At 40.0% G+C, this 15607-nt stretch overlaps 1 protein-coding gene across 1 annotated transcript in view; it reads right to left on the minus strand.

The window, feature by feature from the left end:
- Positions 1 to 15607, minus strand: part of NPTN (neuroplastin) — a 58535-nt gene that overhangs the window by 26736 nt on the left and 16192 nt on the right. Inside the window, exons 2-3 of the mRNA XM_069797784.1 lie at positions 6220 to 6567; positions 459 to 627 (exon numbers count right to left, since the gene is read on the minus strand). Of these exons, the coding sequence (XP_069653885.1) occupies positions 459 to 627; positions 6220 to 6567 (517 nt within the window). The remainder of the gene's footprint in view (positions 1 to 458; positions 628 to 6219; positions 6568 to 15607) is intronic.

Raw genomic sequence — 15607 nt, forward strand, 5'->3', positions numbered from 1 at the left:
TTATGTGCTGCATTTCCCTGCACACTAAAAATGCACAGCTGCAGATCCATCTTCATGTAGACATAAGCAAGACTAAGACTGCACAAGATACTCAGAGGAAAAGAAAACTAGACTATATGCCTGTGCCTATGTCCACACATTATGTATACTCTAGAAAAGAACTAAATGAGTTTAGATTGAAAAGAGAAGTTTACGGTATGTTTTTGTTGATATTTTGTTTACATGAGCTAACTGGGACAGCTGTAGACAGCAATTTTTCCAGAATTGTTCTTCTAACACTATTCACAGATGTACTTTTTGTGGAGCCTCTTATGCAGATCGACTCAATTTGTCTGACCACTGTGAAGCTGAACCAGGGACCTTGGAGTCCCAACTTCCCATCATCTATTCCAAAGCCATATGTCTACCAGGCTTGCTGTTCTCCAGTGTAACATGGAGGTTATTCTAAAGAGACTTACTTGTATTCTGTAGTGTTTGAAGATTTTCTAGTACCAGGGATCTCCTCTCCGTTCTTCACCCAGTAACTGGCAGAAAGGGGGCTGGGACTTGTGGTGAGGTTACACTGCAATGTGACAGCTGGACCATACAGATGAATGACTACATCCTCGCTGGCATTGATCCTGGGCTCTGAAACAAAGGACACATTAAATAGCAACAAATCTTCACTGGCAATTGTGCCACACTAATCTAAAATTCAAAGGGAAATTGGGAAGGGAAAAAGACTACACAAGGAATGCCATTGCACTAATTTGGGAGACATCAAGAAAGTCACAAGAAAACAGCTGACCACTAGTGAAGGCAACACCTTATAGATCAGCACCCCTATATGGAAAAAAGAAGTTTGTTTAGATTGTTTACCTTAATATTTAATATCACTACAGATTTCTGTGTAACACCATTAATCATTTTTTACACACTACTGACCATAACATGGGAAAACACTTGTCCTGTGACTACACATAAGAGATCAGCTGGTCTCAGCTGCTGGAAGCAACTTCTTTCTGGCTATTACTTGGTTCCTCTACTTACTTTGAGGTTTAAAACAAACCCATTTTCTATATAGAATAACCCTCAAAATTAGACAGTCTTCTGAATAGTATTTCTGGACATCCCCCTGCAAAAAGACTAATGTCTACCTAAGGAAAAACATCCTGTGCACACAAGATATTTCAAATAGCACGACTTTTCTGATGTCTGAAATTCAAGCAAGCGCCCAGTGTGAATAAGGCACAAGTCTGATGAAGAATGGCTGAAAGCAGCCCTTAATGTTTAACAATAAAAAGTAAGAATATACACCATGTTAAGAGTCGGGAACAATTTCATTTCTAAAGTAACCTTAATCATAAACATTTATGAAGGGGAAAAAAAAAACCTGAGTCTCATTGCATAAACAGACCACAAGAGTTACACACACTGCTGGTTGCATCACGAACTGAACCCAGGCTGTTTTACATTACATTTGATGGTAACATCAAATTCACGTTTTTTAGGGGAAAGCCTTTCAGTAGTGAGAAGATTAGTATGAGGGCACTGTCCTTACATTTGATAACCACGTTTTCTTAAGATAATGCAGACAGATATTACTCTCCAATAAATAAGGCTGATGAATTTTTAGAATAGTTGGAGACATGCTTCTTCCCAAACTTGGAAAAAAGACCTTTCTCTTGAAGGTCTCATGGCTCACAGCTGGTTTCAAGTATTATGTAAAAAAAACCCCAAAAAACCACAAAACAAAACAAAACAAAAAAAACCAACCAACCAAAAAAAAAAAACCCCAAAACCCAAACCAAACCCCTAACACAGGATGACAGAGCTTAAAGGAAATTTAAGAATTCTTGCTATTTGTCTTCCAAAAATATCTAGATTCAGTATTGGCTATAGTTACAGCTTGAACTAAAGACCACTGCTATAGCAGTCTCTACCATGTAAATGCTGCTGTGTGTCCTCTCTCTGATGTATTTCCTTACTTTAAAGGGTGAAATGAATTCCAAGGAGGTAGCTGTCGCCAGCTGCTCTTTTCAGCGACCACATTCCTGCAGCGCCAACCTCTCTGAATGCAAGGGCTGCCTCCTCTGCATTCTCGTTGGCAGCAAATGGCAGAAGGGTGAGGAAGTCGGTCAGTAATGAATGTCTTAATGATTTTTGCAAGTCAGCAATGTATTTTTAATTCTGTAAATTTTGTTATGCCTTGTGGTAACATATTTGGAATATAAATTTAGTCACATCCATGCAGTCTTTTGGATATTCATCTGCAAAGCACTTGGAACACAAATTATGAAACAGAACGAGGGGAAGTGGAAAATACCAGTACCGTCAGAAACACTGCATTTTTCATCACATAAAACATTCACCTATCCAATAGTACAGTACTTAGATTATTGCCCAGAGAGGCAGGGAGAAAAATTATCTACCTACTAATAACCTGCCAAAGCCGTTTGACTCCTGTATATCCTTTCCCCCTTTCTTCAGCAGGCTGGCTACATAGCTTCTTCTCACAGCTATTTAAAAGTAGGACTATCATTTAACTGCAGAAAAATGCAGATAACTGTAGCAATGGAGTGGTTTTTGACACTTCTCATAGACACTTTGCTATTATCACACATTTTCAACTGTGTTTCTGCCTCATTGTTCCCATACTGGGAATTTTAACCGTGCAAAGATCTGTTTGGGTCCTATGGGGCACAAAATTGTTTTGTTAAATTAAGCCATACCATTACTGGACTGCCCTAAATGCTTCTCCATACCCAACAAAAAGCTTGCGTCCATTCTCAGAAAAAACACTAACAGAGCTCTGGAAATATTTTTAGTAATGTATTTGGAATAGTGATTCAGTGTCAGAACACTTATCTAGAGAAATAACTTTTGGTAGAATTCACTGATCATACTGGGTTTTGTTTTAAACGTTTTTCTTTGATGATGAAAGCAGTGTCTTCAAGTCTGTAGCCTGCAAAATAAATGCAGTGGTTTCCTTTCAGGAGGAGGATGCTGGCAGGACAGGCTTCAGGCCGCTGTAACAGACTGCAATGCATCTAGCGAGCATGGTTACAACAGATGCTGATGCTGTCTGTGCTGTGCTGAGACACAACCTAAAGTGCTGATCAGCCTGCAGCAATCCTGGAAACGGAAAGCATACATACGGAATGCTACCATCAGAAAGCATTACACAAATGCTAGCAACAGGAAAAAGTCAGAAAAAAAAAAAAAATCTGAATCAAGTGCCTAGAGAAACTGGAAAGTTACAAGACTTAATCCAGAAGGCTTTTGACAGTGGTAATCTTCTGGCTTTCATATTCTGTTGATAATGGACTCTTCAGCCTCTACCACTGATGAACCAGAACATAGAAGAAAAACCTGCCTGGAGCTCCAATGACTACTTCTGCCAATTCATACCTATTCCTACCTACATCTCTGCTAAGCTGCGATGTCCAGAGTATATTTACAGCTGTCTCAAGCTTGCTTTGCTGGAGTTTGCTGGGGCCTTTTGTTTCTGACTTGCAACTTTTTAAGTTTTAGGGTAAGGAAATTAAAGGCAACTGCAGTCTCATTTACATCTTTTACCTGCATTTATGTTACTTTAGTTCATTAAAAAAAAAAGCAGCAATCAGGCAGTCCTAGCATGATTTAATTCTAGAAGACAAACTGCAAATGGAATACTACTGGGACATCGACATCCAAAGAAGGATGTCCACTTGAAAGAGCAAGATGCTGAAGAGTCTTTTTTTAAATATCACTTAAACTGCCCATTTTATGTAAGAGCAGGTTGTAAAGTTAAAAAACCAACCAACCAACCAAAAAAAACCCCTACCATCAGTAAGTGAAATTCTTTATCCAAATTAGGAATAAGATAGAAGCCAGATGCTAGTTCTTGGATGCTAACTTTTAAAAATCAAGTTGCACTTTAACTCTCTGCATTCAAGTTCTGGTATTTGAGACAAGATGTGATTTAAAGGACAGTGAAAGAGGTTGTGCTCTTTTGATACATTTGATGTTTCCTTTCAGTGATGTTGATGTCAAATAAGGCCAGCAGCAAAATGTCCACCATTAGCTGGAAACTCCAACACTGTTTAGTCAGGAAATGCCCATTTCAAAGACAAATTGTGTTCACACACACAGTACAGCAACTGAGACATTTTGGGCAGTTTCAGATAAGATGGTCTCCACCTTCCAGGGACAGCTTAGAAACCTGCCTCCCCCCTTATCTCCGTTTCCAGCATGGTCACACAGGAGTTTGATGTCCAAGTGGTCTGTTTCCCAAGCAGTAGCTGGTCAGATCTCTTAACATACACAATATTACAGTGTAAAAGCATTAAAGTATTTGGTTCAACGTTTCCCCACACCATGAGTAAAACACAAAAGCAGAAGAATTATCCCAGGCACAAGGCACTTAGCAATGAAGTCACAATACACACACTCCAGAATAAGTAGCACCAGATGCAACAAGACAATGTTAACTGGGGAGGAAGACGAAAGGTTAAACTTCAGTCCCTGGAGCAGGTTAGTATCAATGGCCTGAGAGAAGAAAAACCCACTTTCCATATGGAGACATTTTCACAACAATTCATTCCCAAATGGTGACTTTTCATATGAAAAGGATTTTCTCCCTCTGTAGGTTACTAAAACTGACTGGACACAAAGAGAGGAACACAGGACCACCACAGACTTGCCACACTCAAGAAAAACTAAAGGTCTCAACAGGGGCAGAGGAACATTTGCAGGAGACATTACTTCCTAGAAGACAAATTTTTTTAGCTTTGTCTTAAGGTAGTATCATTTCCTAAAGTTACATGGCTCTTGCTGTGGTAGGTGATGCAAGCAATGTACCCATCTGAGTCCTTTGGGACCTCAAAGGACAAAGGAGAAATCAAGCATTAGAACTGAAAGCTGAGCAGGTTTGAGCTGAATGACCCAATGCCACTTAAGTTTTCAAGTCAATCCACATCACTGGCTTCACTGTCTATTTTTCCACATATATCGATGTTGTTTCCATTTTCCAGAGGGAAGGTCTCTGATCCAGCAGTGCCAACTGCAGCACCAAACTTTAGGGAGAGTTTTGGTTTGTTTTTTTTTTTTTGTTTGCTTGTTTTTTAAAAGGTATCCAAAACCATAACTGTGACATAATTACAGAGTTTGACATTTTTGTACCCAGACAAAACTCAAAGTGGTACAGAAAAGGTTTATTTACGCTATTGTGCTCTGTGCTAGACAACACCTGTGCTCTATTCTTTGCCACCTTAGGTCACTGAGAAAGCACTGAGAAAGCAAGTTCAGTACCTCCATGCAGCAGGCTCATGTTGCAGATTTAATTCACTCGACCTATAACTCATTCGACATTTGCTTCATCTTGCTAGCAAATTCAAGAGTTTTGCATCTTACACAAAATGAAACACGGTGGTTCTCTACTGACTCTGATGATATAAATTTCCAAACTCATTTGGGACTGCTTTAAAAGCAAGCTGAATGCAGAAAAGCCTTGTAACAAAAAAGAACAAAAAGCAATTCTGGGTCAACCATATTCTCTGCTTCTGAAAGCTTTGCTGCTGCCAAAAGTTGCATTCTCAGATGAAAGTCATTTAGCTAAAGTTATTAGTTCAACACTGGGGGAGGATATTCTCCCCCCCCCCCCTTTCATAGGCTGGATTAAGAATAGCTGCATCAGTTCAGTGCTGCTGCATCAGAGAACTCATGAGGAACATGCTGCTGTTCAGAAAGGAAAAGAAACACCACCACTTCATGGAAAAATCCAAACATTAACAGCCACAGGTAACTGAAAGGGAAGGATTTGTACATAAGCACATATGCAACCAAAACCATGTGAGAAGGCATCCAGAGCAATTCCAAGAGAACAGAAGAAATAAACCGGTTAGACCTGGGAAGAACACCGAAATCAAATACAAAGGCACTCATGGAGAAGCCAGCATTAGCGTGGCTGGAAACCTACTACGAAACTAAAGGGGGTAGGGAAGAAACACAAATTCAACACCAAGCTTGTTTTCACACAGAAGCTATAAAACAGATCCATAGATTTTCCCAAGTCCTTTGATCCTAAGGAGAAGAGACACAGATGGCAGACAACGTCAGCACTACAGGCAGAGGAGCAGTCTCAGGTTCAAAACAACAGGACAAGGTAGCAGAGGGTTTTTATTGGGGTAACGGGAGGGTAAGGGTCACTAGACTGCCTCTAGATACTACAGTACCACTACTGTAGGGTGCCGGACTCACTCTGAAGGACGCTTATAGTAGCCTGGGCTCGAATCCACGTTATGGAGGGATTTTGCCTCAAGTCATTCCTCCTGGGATCGTTGCTGGCCCTGCACTCGTAAGTCCCAGAGTCTTCCAAGGTAAGGCGGGTTATTCTCAGCACACTCACCCCATTCGCCCCGTAGGCAGTGTTAATGGTGACACGGCGCTTCCGAGCGCCATCCCACAGCTGTTTGAAAGACTCAGCCCGGTTGACTTCAGCATACCACCACTGGATATCTGGAGTGGGGTTCCCAACCACATCACAGTACAGTTCAAAGGCGTCCCCCGTGAGTTTAGTTTCTGACATGGGCGACTTGACAAACCCAGCTAGAGGGAGGGGCAGCAGAAATGCAGTGACAGAGTGGCAGAAAACAAAAGATCTTATAAAGAACAAAGCAATGAGGTGCAGAAAACAAAGAGTTAGATAAGACATTAGCATCTACAATAACACAACTTGCATAGAAAAAGCACAACACGGAACAGGTGCGGATGGAGGTCAATAGTTTGAGAGCCCACTCAGAGTATTCATGGGAAGCACAGCTTCATGGCATGAAGTGCTTATCCTCGCCACTCCAGGGGATCCATCCATGGCAGCTGTACTTGGGAAGCCATGGGCTGCAACGCACACCAGCTAGGAGGTACCTCCAAGCTGCAGAGCAGACTGATGGGTTTTCAAGCCTTTTTCAGTCACGTGGACCTTGTAATTGGCAAGTGTTAAGTGTTCATGACCAGATGTCTTTTCTCTGAAGAGTTTTCTTGCTTTATATGACCTACTTACAGGGGGGAAAAGGGTAAAACCCTAACCTTCTGCCCTACGCAGCTCACAATTGTGAACTCTGCTTTGACCTCTTCTTCCATCTATTTTGGACTTCTGAGGCAGGGAATTCCCCAAGATACAAGCAACCTACTTTCCTGAAGTAGCTGGATCACCACAGCTCCAGGAGTCTCATAACCTTCTAAGGTGAGGGGAATTTCAGTGATATATATATATATATATATATATACACACACAGATAATTTCATTAGTTATGAAACGGACAGCAAAGGTACTTCAACAAACCATGTGATTTTTGCCTTCTGAAATGAGATGCCATGCTGACATTTGTGACCAGGCCAAAATATCCTTATTATGGCATGAAATCCTTCAATACTTACCAGCTTCAGAGCTGTGTTAAGAGCACAGACATACTAAATTGTCCTTCAATCCTATTTTCAAAGGTATCTATTGAAAACAGTGTTGCCTTAAAGCTAGTCTCTTCCCCCGCCAGGCCCCCCCTAAAACTAAAAGATTAGAATACAGCTGGCCAGACAGATTATGCAGCAAAACCTGTCATATTGCTGTGTTCCCTGGGCAGCAGGACTTCTCATCAGCAAGCAGAGTTAAGAGTGCCACACAGCTGATAAAACTCAGATTGTTTCATCCGTTTCCTCAAATTCACAGCTTATTTTCAGGAAGAGGATTGAAAGACAATTCAAAGGATTTTAGAAAATGGAAAGGTGGACTTAAAGCCTTGTTCTGATGCACACTCATTAAATAGCATTCATTCCCCCCTCATCATTTGACCACACACACTCATGAAACAGTGAAACAAACAGTTGTACGCTGACAATGACATGGGAAGTTTGTGCTATAGATGCATCTCTAAAGAATCATTTGGGCAAGAAAAGACCAAGAGTCTCTAGAGCACACACACAAACTGTTCCTTGCTGGCACAGTCCTGTTTGAAGAGCAACTGTGCCGCAGCTGTGAGTAACAGCTACAAGAACAAACACTCAAAAATAAAAAATACTAACCTCAGAAATTGTTTCAATTACAAACTCATTTGACAAGGATTCTCCAGCCTTGTACTCCAGCGCTAAAGGAGATGAGCTCTACACTCAGTACAAATACTACAGCAAATAATCCATTGCTGCAGGGAGAGAGAGGAAGAGCTATTGCTCTAGAAGTGCCCTAATTACTAGCAGTTACAAACTGCATTAAGACCGCTGTTGTTGTTTCTTAAGGTTAACAAGGATCACACTGTTTTCACACTGCTGCTTGAGATAACACAAGAGACCAGGTTATGATCTTGCTCTGCTGGACTGTCCCCATTTCAAGGGATTCTAAACGAGGAAGGCTTTGTATTCCCATAAAGGCATAAATCAAACAGCGAGACTGGCATCTATCTCAGTGTGGTTTACTAGATGCAATAGGCTAAAGCAGTAGCATATGGCACAGGCTAGCTTCTTTCCAAATCTTAGGGGTTCTCTCTCCTATACTACAGCCTTTTTTCTTCTCCTACCTTCCACCACAATATTGAAACGCCACTCACAGCTGAAGAGACGACTAGCTCAGGGAAGACTGCTCAGAAAGCTATCCCCCTTCTATAGGTTCCCAGTTTCCACTAAACACTGATGTACAAAGATGATGAACTCTCCTGTTGTGAAATGCATCCCTGAAGTCAAAGGCCAAGTGACCCAAACCCCTAAAGCTGCAATTCAATCCTACTTCTCCAGCTGTCCTGGCTATTAAGCAACCATTTCTGCAAGAAAAGGCTTCTTACCTAGCCTTTGTGGCAGGGATAAACGGGTGTAATTGTATATTTTAAAATAACTGTGAGCTGCACTGTTGCTGGGGCTACACAATAGACATATGTGGTATGAAAGAGTACTGTAAATCCTCTTATTAAAAGGAGTATCAGTAATTTGAATAAAACAGGCTGTCAAAAGCTTTTGGTTTTGAATCTGATTCTGTATTTGCTAAGCTGTTAAAAGTATTATAACTTTTGCACAAAGCCTAAAAATAATTTAAAAAGATTAAACTGGACAACTGCATCAAAAGGTCTCTTCAGTAAATATTCTCCCAGTTTAAGTTTTAAACCCTACCATTTCCATCAGTTTCAAATCCTCTTGAAAAACAATGTCTCAGATTATGATATATTTCAATGCAACACTCTGAGAAACCATGTCATCAGCACAGATAACTCCATAATGATGGCAAAGAAAAAACAAACTGGATTTGGTGGCGCTCCCCACCAAAAAGTGCTCTTTAAAAAGGTATTCCAGGTTAGAATAAAATCCTGGAAGGACAAATGGGGATGAAAGGGGTAGAAAAGCCTCCATATACAAATTAATAAAAACTTTGCATTACAAAGGAGTGGCAGTGCTATTAAAAACCCTACACAAGAGCCTCAGATTAATGTTTTGCGTTTTCAGTCGTTCAGAAACAGCAAAGGCAATACATCAAACAGCATTGGTGAGGCGATGCTTCCAGCTACAGTATATCTGCCAGAAGACCATTTTTGATTAAGATATCTAGCCAGAAGCTGCAAAAAGAGCTGAAATCTGCCAGTACCAAGCAGACATGTTTTTAAAAAAAAAAAAAAAAAAAAAAGGCTAAATATTACAGAGAATGAATGCTCCCTGTCACACAACAGGAGTCTGGAAACTGAAGTACTCCTGCTTTTTGGCAATTGTCAGTGATTTCCATAATTGTGCAAAACCAAACAGAAAATGATACCATACAGATTTCATTGCTTACATAAGAGGCTTTCAGAGCCCAACAGTTTCCTTACTTGGTCTTCTCCAAGCATAGTACTTGCTGCTTTGTTATTACTGTGTTCTGAACAATTCTAGACACAGGAGCAGCAAAAGAACAAATACATACCAAAACACAAACAGATCAAGCCAAGAGGTCAAGGTTTTGTTAAAGTGATTATACTATATCTGTTTAAAACTGAAAACCTGCCCTTCTTTGAAATTTATAGCTGTCTTCTTTCCAAAGTGTAAACTGTAGGAAGCACTGGTTGCAAGAATAATTTTCAGCCTCAGCTTGCAAGTGTCAGCCCTCTACAGAATAGCAGAGCAAAACTGCTGCCAATATTCAAAAGCTCGCAAAGGTCAGGGCTCTTGGGAGGGTGGAGGAAGGAGGCAATAATCCATAGATCACACCTTAAGATCACATAGACCCATGGGAAGCAGCAGAGTAGCCCAAATCTTAAGTGAATCCTTAATACCAAATACAATAGGAATAAGCACTTTTAAGTGCTTACAAGAAAATATTCTTACGAAGTTTTGATACTGTAAATTTTCATTATATTGACAGCTGTATTTCATTATAGTCATAAATGAGTTATTCTGTTACACAGTCTGTTTTCCTCATTAAAATAAAAACATGTTTGAGGGGGAGGGTTGTTCAGGTTTGGGATATTTTTAAAGCTAATGGCTATCGTGCATAGAACAAGGGAAACCTCTTGTTAAACAGCCCTTACAGGTCTTCATGGTATACCAGAATGTAAGAAAAATAACGCACAATGGTCCAGAATGCATAGCTATTCAAGTACGCTATTATGTTTCCAACCAATTTTTTTTTTAATTAATTGATGGTTATCTGCCTGAAGGACAGAATGAAAAACTAGTGGCAATAACATTAAATCACTTCTGAAGTGATGTTTGTTGATTGAAGATTTGATCTCATCCACCAATTGTGAGGATGAAGGTGAGGAAAGCAATGGACTAACACTCTAAAACTAGAGAAGCAAATTAGTCTCCACATACAATTCTGCCAAAGACTAATGAAATCCAGTGCACAGCAGGGCTCTTCATGTTTACAAACCCTGTATGTTAAAATTTGTATTGTAGTGAAGAACCACTAAATCCAGATTAAGAAAAAATGCCTTTTGAAAGACAGGTGCACTTGAACTGAGAGCGAGGGAGAAGCTGAGCTCTTCAAAAGGGCAGCCAAAAATTTCCATATGCAGTAAGAAAAACATGTACAGCAGACTCCAGAGCCAGAAAGCTGGAAAAGCTCCATATTCAACAAATGCAGAGTTCAGAAGAGGAGAGTGGATGAGAAGCCTAAAGATGGAGAGTTTAAATGAGCGTAAAAGCTTAGCTTTACCACTCCTAAGCAACCTGTTTTCATTAATGAGGCTTTATCAATGAAAGACATCTTTTCAGATTAATTTTTGTTCTGCCAATATTTATGAGCTACCTGTTGGCCAAAAGCAAGCAAGGCCAAGCCAAGCTACATTCCAGCTTTGGCATATAAATAAATCACAGCTTTATATACTAGCAATACCCTTTCCAACTTCAGCACCTTTTCCAACTGCAGCTATTTCCCTCATTGACAGAAGCCAGAGAAGAGTCAGTAACCGAGTACCTCTGGAAGAGGTGCAGGTGGGAGAAGGACAAGGCTCATCTTCTTGCTGACGTGATCATGTAACTGTAGGATTAAATATGCATACAACTAGAAATTTATACATATTAGAAGTGTGTGGAAATATTTAACTGTAATTTTGACCAGCTTCTGAAGCCTGTAGAGCAGCTAGTGTTCTACCTTGGCTGGAACCCCCCTGAATAGCTTAAAAACAGTATTGCAATGACCAAAGAGCTTCCCAACTTCCTCGCCTGCTAGAATAAACACACAAAATAGGATCTTGATAGAGATCAACAATCATAGAATATGCTAACAGTGATCTACCAGTCTAAGAATATACAGGAAGCAGTACCTGACAAAATCATCCTTGAGTTGCAAAAATAATTGCACTATTGATTTAAATATCCTATGTTACTGAAATTTAACAGCAGGTGGACTAGGTTGTGAAAGAATCAATGACAATGGCACTGGAGAAGCAAAGCAGGAAGAATATTGATCTCCCCAAGTTAAAGTCCAGTCTAAGGAAAGTGTTTTAAAAAATAAAGCTATGTTTTGCTTTAAGAAAAAGTAGGTAAGTGCTAGCTGAGGAAAGGAAGTGTTAAAACAGTCCTAGCAAAGACAGAAAGAACCAGGTTTAAATGAAATGCAGGTATTGCAAAAAGCCCTAACAATGTAGAAGAAACTAATTTCTCTTGGTTTTATGTTTATCAGGCATGAAGACTAAAGCTGAAAACAAGCACAAGACCATCAACATCAAATAGCAAGAGGAGACAGTCTTGAAAAGAGCCTGCAAAGATCAGGAAACAAGCAGCTATGAAGCTCAAGAGCACAACAGGCTGTTCGGAGAAGTTCAAAGCAGAACACACACACATGAACATACAAAGGTGACCTAAACGAGGGAAAAGCAATGTACTTCCAAGGATGTTTTCAACCACAAGGAATATAGCTGTAACAAAGCAATTTTATATTTGGGAGCAAAGCAGCGCACCTTTCCATGAAGCAAGACAATGCTCCTATCCTATCGTGATCCTGTCTTTATCTTGTGGGGAATTCCACTTACACGAAGAAAGAAAACATGGTTCAAAGCTCAAAAAAAAGAGAGTTTGCAAAGCTAGTGCAAAAATAAACCTGATTTTCAGTACGAACCCACAATACACAGATAAAATCTAGACTGCTTAGGGACTGAATGCTTTACTGACTGTCTATGTTTACAGTGAAAACTGTCATGTAAACAGAAAGAGGCTGATGTTTCCTATTTGTCCTATTAGACCACCGTAAGTCTGTATTTCACTGCTTCTCTACTGCTCTCAGGTGTTTAGCAGAATTCTGGAGACTATTTCTGTGCACTGGTTGAGAGCTTAGCCTGCAATTCCACTTATTTATAGACTGAATAAAGTAAAGCTAAGCTAGCCCTTTTTTTGTTTCCCTTTGTGTCTGAAAACCCATTAAAAGATTTCCTATTAATATAAAGTAATTCATTTTTGTAAATACATGCCTTCAGGAATGCCTTTCCTAAATGGAATATCAAAAAGCCAAATATCTTTGCCAAGGTGAAGTTTTTTACATTCTATAGACCAGTGTTATCCAAAATGCTCCGGGTGAGATATTGGTATGTTATTCCAGCAAATGCCACTACCCTTGGTATCAAAGTTCTGCCACCTAAACCAGGCATTAAGGGTTGAAGCTTTCAGCGAGGTCTCTTCATTAAACTGTTTTCACACCTTTTTCCTAATTGGCATCCTGGATTGTGCAGTCTGATTTTTTAATAATAAAAAAAAATTCTTCCAGCTTTTCCAAGTACCCTAGGCTCTGCACAGGTAAAATGAAACAAGGCTTTACCACCACTGGCACATGCTTCAGAGTGACTAGATAAATCGCTTGATCTTCTGTAGTGGAATTAAGAAAAAACCCTGCCGTTATGAGGATTCAAAAAGGAAAAATAATATAACCAGATGCCAACAGTTCACATGCTCCTGAAACGCTGCATTTGTACTGTCTCAGAGACAACTACCTTCTTCCAAGGGAAGTCTGGTCCTGACACCAGGACTCAGTGGTTCAAAGTGTGGCTGGAGCTCCAGGGAACGACCACACAGATTGCAGTTTCAGGCAAAAGGATAAAACTAAGTGCTAGCTGTACAGACTTCATTAAAATATGAAACCATAGATGATCTTGGGCAGTCCACAAAGCACTTCTCAGCTGGCTTTGCTCTGCCCTCTCTTTAGCTTACTTTCACCTTTATTACATGGCAACAGTCTCACTTATAACTTGCATCAGAATATCAAAGAAAACCACAATAAGAAGCTGCCCTCCTCCTCTCCCCTCTCCATTTTCCTACTGCACCCATCATCTGGGCTTTGAAAACCCGAGCACCAGGTGTTTGCTACTTAAACTGGTATTCTGTCTAATTAACACCTTTTTCTTCTTCACTGAAGGGTGTTAATTAAGTGATAAATTTTTGAGGTCAGAAAAAAACCACCATCACTTTGTCAAAGTACTGCATTTTTAATTCATTTAGGATGGAAAAAAGGCAGCCTAATTAATGTTTAGTTTCTTTCCAATGCTCACCTTTACTAAACCAAAGTATTTGAAATTAGTCAAATCTACAAAACAGTGACAGCCAGCACACCAGCTGGAGGAGAAGATACCTCGAATCCATGGAAAACACTTAAGTATCCTGCCTGTTTTCACCTATTATCTAGCAGGTTTGATGGTTTCCCATTCTTTTATCACCAGAGAACATCGTTTTTAATCATACCACTGATAAGAAATGGGTTTGGTCTTAGTCACTTCACTGGTAAGAGATGGGTTTAAGTTTTACAGTACACTCCCTGTCGTCTTTGCTGAGTATGACTCACCAGCTGCCATAGCACCGGTACAAATTACGTGCCACCTCAACCTTTGGCTATAGTCTCCTAAATGCACTGCACCAGTTCCACAAACTAAAAAAAAAAAAAAAAAAAAAAAAAAAAAAAAATCGGCATTAATTTTCTTGGTCTGTTTTGCCCTATTCTTTAGCCAACTACAGAAGCAGCTTTATAAACAGCACTGACATGTGTATCAGATACCCAGATGAGTCTATACCGCCTATAAGCATACGGAGAACTGGAGCAATACATGAAATTAATTACTGCAATCTCATTTTGCAGCTTTATATATCTGAAGGTAGGTTATGACTTACTACAGAGAAACAGTACCCAGAGAGCATCATATAGAACGCACAGGCCCATGATGTAGCATTAGATTCATTTCACAGTGACAGAAACCTGAGGATTACTTTCTCTAGGTCCACAGACATAAGGATTAACATTTTCTGGATTCAGACCAACATTCCTCATTTCTCTCTGCATTAGAAAACCCTGCATAGTTTGACATGCAAAGAGATTTATGGACAAACTAGTTTTATTTGTTTGCTGAAGGAAAATTCAGAGAGTCCTTAAGTAAATGGATTCAGAGCCTTCGCTGCTGCGAGGCCATCCTGGGAATGTGCCCCACTTAGCCAAGAGACACTTCTCTGCACAGATGGATAGAGAAAGGACACAGGGATCAGCTTCTAGGTTATAAGTCAGAGGATTCAGGGTTTCTGAAGGTCCTCTGGTCCAACCGCCTACACCAAATGTAAAACCCTTAGATCAGGTTGAGGCCCTCAAGCTGCCCATTCATCTTCTCCCACATACATTCACACCATGGATGCTTTTGTTCAAGAGTTTCCTCAGAATAAAAAAAGTGCTTAACTTCACACCACAATGACTTTCAAGTGCAACTATTATTTTATGGTCACTTTTATTGTGCAAAAACTGATCTCAGTAACCATAATTCACTGAAAAAACCACATCAAAGCACAGTTCATAGAAACACTACTGGATAGAAAAGACACTGGCATGTCATAGCAATTAGAGCTACACACATCCAATTTCAGGAAAGTACCTTCATCCCGAATACATTCTCATTATATAAACTGTTTGGGTTCAGAAACCTTCTGTGGACATCCTTCTCATATTCACACATAGTTTCATGAGTTGTGGACAGTGTTTACAATTCTTCTACTTTTGCAGCAACCCCATACCTGTATGTTTGATACCATAAGGTAGAAGATGTGAAAATAGATTCGCCTGGAATATCCAGCAAGAGAAGAATGGTCAGAACAAGAAATTAGTATCTACTCCCTCATTTTGGCTCCATATTGATGTCAGCCTGCTAGCTATAGTCACATGTTGAAGTGTAAATGTTCA

The sequence above is a fragment of the Haliaeetus albicilla genome, chromosome 12 (genome assembly GCF_947461875.1).
Source record: "Haliaeetus albicilla chromosome 12, bHalAlb1.1, whole genome shotgun sequence".
NCBI lineage: Eukaryota > Metazoa > Chordata > Aves > Accipitriformes > Accipitridae > Haliaeetus > Haliaeetus albicilla.